This window comes from Diadema antillarum, unplaced genomic scaffold, assembly GCF_040938485.1.
Source record: "Diadema antillarum isolate AM-2024a unplaced genomic scaffold, OU_Dant_1.0 scf00000064, whole genome shotgun sequence".
Taxonomy (NCBI): domain Eukaryota; kingdom Metazoa; phylum Echinodermata; class Echinoidea; order Diadematoida; family Diadematidae; genus Diadema; species Diadema antillarum.
In genome coordinates, this window is record NW_027270953.1 from 2,196,361 (window position 1) to 2,208,619 (window position 12,259).

The following is a 12,259-nucleotide window of genomic DNA, read 5'->3' on the forward strand; positions in this document are numbered from 1 at the left end:
GTCATTATCCATCCACTGTTACACTATAGCAATGTTAATTATACACCTTGTACACTATTGCAATATCCATTTTCTGTTGCAATATCAACAAGAAAAATATTGCTTAAAGGCTGTAATATACATGTAAAGACCCTATACCAGACTTACAGACTTGTGATCTTCCAAGCCTAGAAGCTTAACCCTTCTGGATGCATTCCGATTGCGATCCTGTCCCAAGCTGTGAAATAATACAGTAAGTTGCAAAGGATTGTATGAAAAATGCAAAATAACTTACATCACACATTATATGCCTACATGTGTGGCACTACGTTTGCCTTCGTACATTTAAGCAAGGTAAATTATACTTTCCCTTAAGCCAGAGCTGCTTAAGATGCCTTAATAACGTACACTTCATACCACGTAAAAATGTAACAATATTTCAGCCTGTACGCTACCATACATCAAACCACATACATGTACTATATGAATGTAATACGTAAAGCACGTATGTCAAAACACAAAAGCACAAAAGACAGTCTTTTATTCATCCTGACGTCTAAATGCATTATTTAGACTGAAACTGTCCACACAGCTAAATTATCACTAATCTTCATCATTACTGATATCGAATCCAACCTCATATCTACTTTTGAATCTTCACCTGGAAATATTACTCAACAAACTGAGTTGCTTAACTGTATAAATCAAATTCTGTCTTACAGGAGTTGTGAATTAATTCTGAATGTATTACCACCATATAAACCAAGTTCTGAATACTGCTCTACACATCATATCAGCTCATGGCCAAGTGATAACACAAAGTCAATGCGAGTCTACGGCGCTACAACTACAGTAACTCTACACGCAACGTACAATGCACAATGCGAAGCTATCAATCCTACGCTATATCAATATGCACCGTACATAACCTACACCAGCGTCTCTTACGCTAGACCGTTCATGATATCCGGACACACAAAAGGCATCTAAATTCTTTTTTTATCACGAATTGTGAACAACGTAATAATCGTAAACTTACGCAGAACCATCAGAGGAAGAACTTCCACCCGGAATTCTGTGACTATCGTGAGATAATCTTACATATTTTCTGCATTTTGGCTAGACTCACGAACGAGCAAACCGTCGGTTCGTGCGCCATCTTTCTAGCCCATTATGGAAGGCCGAAAATCACACTACTATATATTGCGCGCGCGCATACACTTAACACACAATCACTGCTACATTTGAAGCGCTAACACTAGCCTACGTATGGGAAGCCGAAATTGCAAAAACAACTCAGCGCGAACAGCACAGACACCCCCCCCCCCCCCCCCCGCTCTCTCCGCTCGCTCGGGCTCGGTCGCTTCGCTCCCTCACAGACTTACCGTCCCTCTGAGATCAAATCCTGGCTACGCCGTTGTATTGGAGGGGATCATCGAACGTTAACAAAACCAGCAATTAATGTTGCATTTAAGTAACAGGTGTACAAATGAGTATGATGACGCTTTTGACACTAATGTAATGATATACAAATGATGCACAGGATAGAGTGCGTTAGTGAAGGTGCGGCGCACTCGAGAGTATTGACAATGGTGCAACATGCACTCGGCGCACTCGAGAGTATTGACAATGGTGCATGTTGCACCATTGATTGTCAATACTCTCGAGTGCGCCGCACCTTCACTAACGCCACGAAATAATCCTGTGCATCATTTGTTTTATAAAATGGGTCGAAAACTAACAGCATTTCCACGTACCTTTATGGGTCAATACCAGTCAGCTACATGTAGCACTTGCTCAAGAGTCAAGATGTCCGAAGATGTTCGTCCCAAACATTTACGCACGTCACACTCGGAAATCCCGCACATATAAGTACTGTACGTATAAGAGTATACGTACGCCACATGTTACGCACAGGAAAGGCCGGCCGGCAGCGCAGCCCGTTAAGTTGTTTACAGGATTGGCAGCGCATATAGTAGCGCGCGACGCACTTGTAACAACTGATTGAGTGCGCACTGCTAGTGTAAACATTGTGACGTCAGACCGTGCATGTTAGTAAGGAATTAATGCACGCACACGTGACTCATTTCAGCGCTTCCAATTGGCTACATTCTTGAACCCATTTTATAACAACGTTTAGTGATACATGTACTACCCGATGTAATCAAATCGACATAATCATTCGTAATCTGGCATGGCACGTGCGCGAGCAAGCGTATTGAACGACGGCACCAGAATACCAAAGTGTTCTGATTTATAAACCCTATGCACTGATGGTAAAGCTCTATTTTGCATTGCACTGTTGTCATTTTACTGTTAGCATGAATTCTTAAATCAACTGGAAAGCGTATTTGGTGCAATACACCATCGTTTCAGAATCATTTCCTATTTCGGCATATTTTCTTTTTGCGCGGGGATGTGAAACACGTTTCAATCACAATAACTACCAGTTGTATACGATAATTTTCTCCAAGAACGATTATCTTCAGTCTCTGAGATGACAATTTCATCTGTTGAACCAGGCAATACTGGAATGTAAAAGTACCAGGGCTTGGACGTGAATGGAACACGGCAAACAACTTAATTAGACCAAGTGAACATTAGTCACAGTGTGTTTTAGACTAAACGGTCATTAGATCATTTTATTTGTGCATTAGACTAGTGCCATTAGACCAACTGGTCAGCAGACTAAATTTATTGATAAGTAGCCAAACTATAGTTATTAGACTAAATAAACATTGGGGGTTAGACTAACTGACAAATTAGCTGTATGGGTATTAGCCAAATTGGTTGGAACCCAAGTGACGAAATAATGGTAACCAGACAAAATGAATATTAGACGAATGGGGAATATAGACGAATCGATTATTAGACAAACAACGTTAGTGATTAGACAGTCTGGTAGATACACGTGGCGATGGAGCAATTGAATATTAGACGTTGCCTATAGCCTAATTTGTAACATGTATTTGTGTCTTTGGACTTTGTACATTATTGAATAGCTTTATTTTTTTTTTGTATAATCTGTGTGTTGGATACAACTTCATATAATTCAAATTGACATTGGAGAATAGCACATATTATATTGGCTAATGCCGGATATTGATTCCCTTTTAACAACTGGCAAAACTTCAGTTGTGGTTTGGAAGAGTAGAGTGGACGTATGATGGTAATTGTAGGTTTGTAAAAGGAATAAATTGGGGAAACTCCTTTTAGTCATCCATATGTTACAAATAATATTGTCATCATCTTGTCCCTGTTTCTTGTCTTTTGATCATTATGATCGTTTTCATCAAATATATTCTCCAAGGTACCCACAGAGAGAAAAGATGGCTGCACTGAAAAAGAATACTGTTTATATTCTACTGACGATTGCACTCATCTGGAACTATAGTGCCAGGCCCTCGAATGCGGTAAGAGCACTATTTTATATACACATCAAAATAATAAGTATAACTGGCTTCCTCTCCCCTTTATATATATGCATAAAAATTGGTTGCTTTTTTTTTACGTCACAAACCCTTGAAAAAGATCGGTAACTCTGTCTAAAGCTCGGGAGAATAAAAGGCTATTAGTGAACATACTACAATGTCTGCGAGCAGTCATTGGGCCGTCACACCTATATATATATATATATATATATATATATACAACATGTATATTTTGTATCTTTTGTTTGCTTGCTTGAGTGTACCAGAGCCGTATCTCTTACACTGTACTTTAACAAGAAACTGTTACTAAGTTGATTTAGTTGCTGATTAATTGATTGATTGATTTTATTTTCCGTATAAAAACAACAACGGCTGGATGGCCCATATTCAGCGATGCCAACATATATATATATATATATATATATATATATCAAAGTTCAAATTTCAAAGTTCAAATTTATTTCCATTCGACATAAAATCATCAAACAATTCATACAATGAAAACACATAGATACATATATATGAATATCAAAAGAAATATACACACATACACAAAACAACAACAAGAACAAGAACCGATGCGTAAATTCATGTGAATGGGGGGTCACCAGAGAAGAGCAATAAGCCTTGTAAATCGCCGATCCCTAGAAAACATAAATAATGTGTTAAATATATCGGGAGTATAGAAACGAAACTACGGAGGAAAAGAAAAGGACAGGACTGAAGAACAAATCAAAAGACATTATATAAGTGCAATTAAAGTAATCATTCTGAATGAGAATATGAATTCAGGAGTAAACATTTATAATTCCTTTTAAAACTATTCAAAGACGGTTTCATTTTCAAATCAAATGGTATTTCGGTCCATATTAATGGACCTTTATAAAAAACTGTATTCTTAGAAATATTTGTTCTCACATGACATAAATGATGATCATTAGCACGACGGGTGTTATAAGCATAAACATTACTATTCAATAAAAATTTGGAAGAAATATTGGAGGGCAATATATATATATATATATATATATATATATATATATACATACATGTATATATACATATATATAAATACATATATATATATATATATATATATATATATATGTGTGTGTGTGTGTATGACTATAGCTTACATAATCCTATACACGTATATGGATTACTGGTCCCCATTGAAGATTGGCAATAGCTATAGCTGAAAGGACTATTCCCACGAAGGGGGAATAGATTATATCAACATATTTGCTTTTCTCGACGACAAGTCTCCTACAATGATTAGCCTATACAACATGTAAACAAAATAGTACAATACGAAATGCTTACAGTTGGACCGCAATATGAGACGACGCAGTAAGATATTCTGTAATTTTTGTGCCAGGGTTCCCCATTGTTTTTCCTGATCCATTTCACAGGAATCGGATTGTGAGTTTCCCTCTCAAATGACGTACGACGAGAGGCCTAAGCTGTGTCCGAACGGTGCCAAAGGTCTCAAACTCTGCGAGCCGGGCCAGTTGAAGATCAAACCATGCATCAGTGCCGATGAAGACACGACGGATATGTGAGAAAACCAAAACTGTCATGCACTTGACCCCATATCCATCCAACTCTCCTATATAACTTACTGCGCTATTTTTATAAGATTCCTTACGACGGGAAAACGAAAGACCAACAAAAAGAAAACCCCACAATAAGTATTTCCTTCAATTGCTACTCGGGGTTTTATGATCATTGATATAACGGAACAGTGGCTTTGATGTCTAAAATGTTTGCACAAAAATGATTCCAAGTTCATCGGCACCTTTCATATCATTATGACCTTCGACTGGTTGTTGGTTTGTCATTTGATTTTGTTATTCTTGTATTCATCTGTGTCAAAGTAAAAACGAAGTCTTGATGTCGCATCATGACGGTTTCGAAGTTTTTTCTATGAATATATAGGTTAAATATGGTAATCAAATTCCTTCCCTTTATTATCAATGTTTAAAGAAAAACACGAACTTGGGGCGCTGTGGCATAGTTGGTATGACTCCCGACTACCAATCGGAGGACGCGAGTTCGATTCCCGTCCAGTGCTTACGTCCTTACCCAACACGTCGTCCCTCTCGACCCATGTGTATACATGCACCTGGCAACGCTGTATTATAATGACAGGACCCTCTGGTAGAGCAGTGACAACACTGAAGGGACAACCCTTGATAACTGAATTGAATTGAATTGAATTGAATTGAATTGAATTGAATTGAATTGAATTGAATTGAAATAAAGGAGACGTTATTAACACTGTTTATAATCTATTTGTATGTTCTTTTTTTCTTCTTCTTTTTTTTCACCTGTAGATGTGAAGTTTGTCCTCATAAATTCTTCCAGACTAATTTCAATAATTGCGCAAAATGCCACGAGTGTTCGGAATGTGGAATGAACGAACGAGTCAAGATTGTTTGCACCAGTACGTCAAACACGGTCTGTGAAAGCATCTTTCCCGAAACGATAACGTTGACAACCACTAAAACACCTTCAAGAGCGTCAGTGTCCATTCGGGACAGCCAAGCAGACGATAGTAGCGTTGTCGAGACAATGTCCGAGAACTGTACGACAACACAAATCAGTGACAAGAAGACAATTGCCACGGAGTCGAAACCGATTACGCCAACCGAAATCAAAGGGTCTGAAAATCGTGCTCCTGAAAACGGTATATTACGTTTACTCTGTTTTACTAGATTTGGGTGATGGGATGGGAAAATGCAATATAGAGGAATGGCCATTGATGATTAACGGTTATTTCAGGCTCGACATTTTTAGTGATAGAAGTTTATGTCGGAACACCTTATTGTTTAATAAAAGACATGTTTCGGTGGCCCCCAAAATCTTAAAAGTGGGCGGGCTCCCCGCATTGCTTTTATGTGTTTTTCTGGTCTATAGAAAAGAGGGAACTATATCGCCAAGTGCATGATGACCGCGTGCATTTCAGCTAGATGTGTTTCCAGATCGCCGCGAGTCCCCACAGACAAACGGACAAACGGTCGGCCTTATTCACAGCCAAAACATTTTTTTTTCTCTCTCACCTAAATTTCACAGCCTCTGAAGTTGAAGTATATAGGGATATTTTACCCATAATGCTAAATTTCATGTACTCAGGGAGTCCCAACGTGTAAATAATGCACGATTGACTAAGATTAAACAACGTGGAATTTTTCTTTTTTTTAACTTGATCCTCACACCAGGCAGGTTTCAAATACACAGCAGAAGAGGATGCGCTAAAATTCACTTTGGAGGTCGAGGGCATATTTCATTAATATTGCTCTCCCACTTGCTTAGCTGAAACAGTTTATTGTCTAGTTCATAACTCGGTGAATTCTTTTTAGCGTGCAATATCCTAGTCACAGCATGCGTGTATGGCACAATGTATTTTAATCGCTTTATAATAATAATAATAATAATTGATATGATTTATATAGCGCCAAATCCACTCTGCAGGGTGCTCTAGGCGCGGAAGGAAGAGAAAGTGACGAAGTAAAAGACATACAAATATCAAGTACATGTAATGAGTAATCAAATTGAGGCTTTAAACAAGTGAGTTTTTAGACTGCTTTTAAAGGAGTCTGATGAAGAACAATTTTAACGGCTGAAGGTAAGTTATTCCATAAGGTGGGAGCAGCATGGCCAAAGGCACGTGTGCCCCATATTGTAGTGAATCTTGGAATTATCAGAGAACCGGAGTTGGATGAGCGTAAAGATCTAGCAGGGATGTAATTATGGAGTAAGTCAATGTTATACTGAGGAGCAGCGCCCTGAATGCAATGAAAAGTCAAAAGTAAAATCTTAAAAATAATGCGATCTTTGACTGGTAACCAATGAAGTGATCTCAAAATAGGGGTGATGTGATTATTATACCTGTCAATTTTCATAATTTTTTCATGGTTTGTTGTACAGTAATAGATTGATGTGTTTTTAGGTGATATTCTAATTCTACGTTTTTCTTTATTTCTCGGGCGACCAAAACTGAAATTCCATGATTTCGGTCGACTGAACGGGTCAAAAAAAGAAAAAAAAAAGAAAAGAAAGTCACAATGAAGCCTTACTTTATAGCCTTATACTCTCTCTCTCTCTCTCTCAACCCCCCCCCCCCCCTCTTCATATGTTATTATATACACACACATTGTAGGCCTATATAAAAAGATAAGATGCATCCTTTTAGTGAAATCACATTTAATCTCATTGTAAAGGGACCTGCGTGATTAAGACCTTGTCAAGACAGGTATCAAAGACTGTGCAACTATTATAAGCTGTAAATATTATAGCCTATGCCAAGGAGACTGCAATCAAAACAACGAACAGTACTATCCAAACTTTTTTTTTGTTTTCATTTCCAGGTTTGTCGATTGGTTATGTGATACTCATTGTAGTGATCTGTGCCGTCTTATTAGTCCTGACACTGGTGGGGGTTCTGTGGAAGCAGAAAAACAGGAATGTGAGAAATCTATTAAAATCATACCACCTATTATTCTCTTTCCTATCATGTACCCATCTAATCTATTAATCTCACCTTTGATTGTTAACTCCTCTTATTATTTCACCTGGTACCATAATAAGTCGCGTGTCTACACCAGTAACTAAATTTACAAAGGAAAAAAACCATCGCAACTACTTGATCATGAGTTACACAAAAAAAGTGATGCCTATATGTTCTTGTCGAAAAATCAAATTAGAAAATTGAATTGAATTGAATTTAATTTAATTTAATTTAATTGGAATTGAATTGAATTGAATTGAATTGAATTGAATTGAATGAGTATGCAATTGATTGTTAATCATCCGAGATGGACAACTGATCCGAGCATAGTCATTGCTACGAACAACCTATTTCATTATTTTTGCGTATAGTTGTTGATGATGTGTGGGTTTTTTTTTCTCACTTCCTTTTTGCAACCCTCGGATGACAAAAATATCTCCTGAGGAAGCTTTGATTTCAGCAGATATTACACCGCCCCGCCCATAATCATTGCAACATTTCCTGAGTTAACACAGCAGTATTATACAGGGCGGATCCAGGAATTCTGTAAAGGGGGGCGTGACTAATATTTCTGGTACCACTTCTGGGTTTCATTTCATTTTTTTCTTTTTATTTCTTTTGTTTTTAACGAAAAATAAAGAGGGGGCGTGCGCCGCTTGTGCCCCCTCTGGATCCGCCACTGTTATAGTAGAACGCATCAGTAAAAGTTCGTGGAAAATGGACGATCGACTCAAAAAATGTTTTGATGCCGTCACTGTAGAAGATTACTGTAGTAATCATGACTTCATTGTTGACAATGATATAAAGAAAATGTAAGGAGAATTTTTAAATTTGCGTTATAAGTATGTATTCTTTTGACTTGTTACTAGCATATGTTAAGGTTATAATAACCTTAAATCTGAAGATAAAATCTGAAGACATTAAAAAAATCAATGTGTTTCGCCTTTTCTGACATAATGAAAGCGCACATGACGTACCTCTTTTAGAAAGCACGATAAATTATTTTCCGTGCTTTAAAGAGGTACGTCATGTGCGCTTTCATTATACCCCCGCCAAACGAAGTTTGAAGGGGGTATATAGGAATCAGCGGACGGTCGGGCGGTCGGGCGGTCGGGCGGTCGGTCCGTTGCAAATCTTGCGTCGCGAACTACTTCCTCAGTTTTCAACCGATTCCCATAAAACTTGGCACAGATGTGTGCCTTGGGTTGTAGATGTGCAAGACGTATTTTTTGACAGTACCCAAAAGTACGTTGCCATGGTAACGGCATATTATGGGCAAAAATGGGTACAAATCTTGCGTCGCGAACTTCTCCCACAGTTTTTGATCAATTTTTATGAAATTAGGTACAGATGTTCATCTGAATATGTTAATGTGCAAGACACATATTTCCGCAGTGGCAAAAAGTGCGTAACGGCATGTTATTGGTAAAATATAGGGCAAAATGCTTCATGGCAAAACTGCTTCATCAGTGTTCTTCCAATTCTCATGGAATTCATATTGAATGTTTGTCTTAGGATATAGGTCAGCATGACACATTTCTTGACAGTGACAAAAAGTATGTTGCCATGGTAACAGCTCACATATTATGAGCCAAAATGATGGAAAATTTTGTGTTGCAAACTACTTCCTCAGTTTTTGCCCAATTTCCATGAAACTTGGCACAGATGTGTGCCTTTGGTTGTAGATGTGCAAGACGCATTTTTTGACAGTACCCGAAAGTACATTGCCATGGTAACGGCATATTAATGGCAGAAGATCAAGGAAAGATCTTGCGGATTTAACTACTTCCTCAGTTTTTTGACCAAAGCTCATGAAATGTGGCACACACCTTGATCTTGGTGGGAAGATGTGGAAGACATATTTTTCGGACGTGTCGGAAGCTGCGTTGCCATGGTAACGGCATATAAACGGCAGAAGATCAAGGAAAGATCTTGCGGATTGAACTACTTCCTCTGTATTCGACTGAAGCTCATGAAATGTGGCACACACATTGGTCTTGGTGGGAAGATGTGCAAGACATATTTTTTGGATGTGTCGGAAACTGCGTTGCCATGGTAACGGCATATTAATGGCGGAAGATCAAGGAAAGATCTTGTCGATTGAACTACTTCCTCAGTTTTTGACAAAAGCTTATGAAATGTGGCACACACAATAGTCTTGGTGGGAAGATGTGCAAGACATATTTTTCGGACGTGTCGGAAGCTGCGTTGCCATGGTAACGGCATTTAAATGGCAGAAGATCAAGGAAAGATCATTCCTTGGGTAAGACTGTCGTCACGGGGCGGGGGTATTAATCACCTTAAGTGATATTTCTAGTTATGTCAGAAAAGGTGAAATACAGTGAATTTCTTTTTGCTTCAGATTTTGCATCATTTACTTCACTTTCCTTTGAGTTTCGCAGAGTGGTGCATTACGGAGAGGAAAGGCATTTTTGATTGAACATCATTCAAATTTTGTGTTTTTATGGGACTATATTCGAATTTTGCACGATGGTTTACGATAGGTAAAGAAAATCATTTCTGGGTAATTGTCCTCCATTGATCCCACTGCTGACAGGGTCAAAGGCCAATCTAAGTGGATGAACATTGCAATGCAATAACGTCGTTATAAATCATTGGATTTCATTCAATGTGGTATAGAGAGATGACGAGGTTGTGGTATTCTACCTTTATCAATTCTGTCGCTATCTCGAGTAACTGCCAAAAGAATAAAACGTACATGACATTTTACTCTTTACTTTGTCATGATATTCAGCAGCAAGACCAAAGGAACGAGGCAGATGGTGAAGAAAGGATTGCATTTAACTAGCCAGGTCAACGAGTTGTGAACAACAATTGGGCAGAGGAAAATTAGTCATTAACATAAAACGGAGAAGCAGCAAATTAACCGGAAGTGAATGTGTCCAAGCTGCCTTAACCATCAGTCGGATGCAGACTGTGAAACCAAGTTCTAACCTCCCTGGTGAAATGGAGCGCAACCAGAGTGGTCATAAGAGTGAAGGGTTGCCCAAGTAACGGGTGTAACAGGAGACAGCCACATGTCGGTTACCTGATAAATGCAGACATCTTTCTGAAAATTGTTTCGTGAGAATAAATAATCATATAACCATCATGAATTAATGTGGTAACCATTTTGCTAGTTGATATCCGTGGCAAAAAAAAATAAAAATTATTATGTAAAATGCTGCATTGTTGAAAGGATCTTACTCCATTCATTTATTTAGTTAGTTAGTTAGTTAGTTAGTTAGTTAATGATTATGAAAAACCGATGAGACTGCTTACCTTTGTTCCAGAGTCTGACTTTCCGTTTTATTTACCTTGCAATGGTTTTATAAACGCTTGAATCAAATTTCTGGTCTTTAGGGACTAATGTTTCCAAAAAGAAATTAAACTTCCCTTTCAAAGGTATTGAATATGACAATATTTCATGAAATTGCAAATAGATTTTAAACCAGCCCCAGTTGTTACAATTCATGACCTCACGGAAAAGATTTGTGCAACATAAAGCGAGAAGAATATTCAATTCTCCTTTCTATTTCGAAAACATACGCCTAATATTTTTGTGACGTCAATGAATGGACTCAGTAAGCAAAAGTAGACTACGCCCTATTAACAATGCAAAGGTTCAAAGGTGTAACTGTTTTCCTTGGTGAGCATTTTGATGTTGTTGTTGTTGTTGTTGTTGTTGTCGTATGGTGTTTAGCCAGGATAAATGCCATACCCATGTGACTCTAACGCTTTTCCGTGTCGTTAATTTGAATGATCTGCTTTAAAAATGCCAACACAAACGACAATATTTCAAATTAAAGGGAAATTTTCATGTCTGTCAGGCAATTGCAGGCTTTTTTAACAAAAAGAAATGAATACATTTTTGTGAACGATTCACTATGAATACTTGTTTTCCTTATAGATAGGTCATTTTATCTCTAGTGTCTGCAGGAGTGGCAAAAATGAGTTCCCCTCCCTATTTTTCCCCCCTCAAAATAAAATGTAGAAAATGGCTCTCCAAAACGCACCTTTATTTAAAAAAGAAAGGAATAGAGAGAGAAAAAAAAAGAGCACTCTAAATAATTTTTCTAAAAAGCCTTCCCGACGGATATATATATATATATATATATATATTCTTTGATCAAAAAAAAAATTAAAAAAAAGACCAACATAAAGTCTGCACCTACCTCCCCCCCCCCCCCTTCACATAGTATACTCTTCATGTGAACATGATTATTCATCAGAGCTTCTTTATTCAGAGGACGGAGGCAGATGATGACGTGACTAGATACTTTTATTATGATGATAATAATAATAATGATAATAATAATAATAATAATAATGATAATAA

The 12,259-nt window shown here is 37.7% G+C and overlaps 1 protein-coding gene across 1 annotated transcript; it reads left to right on the forward strand.

Annotated features, from left to right (window-relative positions):
• Positions 1-3,308: 3,308 nt before the first annotated feature.
• On the forward strand, positions 3,309-11,754 carry LOC139716369 (uncharacterized). Its single transcript, XM_071627915.1, has 5 exons — positions 3,309-3,392; positions 4,823-4,968; positions 5,747-6,099; positions 7,781-7,878; positions 10,676-11,754. The coding sequence occupies exons 1-5, from the start codon at positions 3,309-3,311 to the stop codon at positions 10,727-10,729; spliced, it is 735 nt and encodes a 244-aa protein (XP_071484016.1). The 3' UTR covers positions 10,730-11,754.
• Positions 11,755-12,259: the final 505 nt, after the last annotated feature.

Excerpts from the sequence above, each read along its gene's own strand:
- LOC139716369 (XM_071627915.1), top strand. The coding sequence starts at position 3,309 with ATGGCTGCACTGAAAAAGAATACTGTTTATATTCTACTGACGATTGCA. Across the intron at positions 3,393-4,822 it reads GTGCCAGGCCCTCGAATGCG|GAATCGGATTGTGAGTTTCC; the intron begins GTAAGAGCACTA and ends TCCATTTCACAG. Across the intron at positions 4,969-5,746 it reads GATGAAGACACGACGGATAT|ATGTGAAGTTTGTCCTCATA; the intron begins GTGAGAAAACCA and ends TTTCACCTGTAG.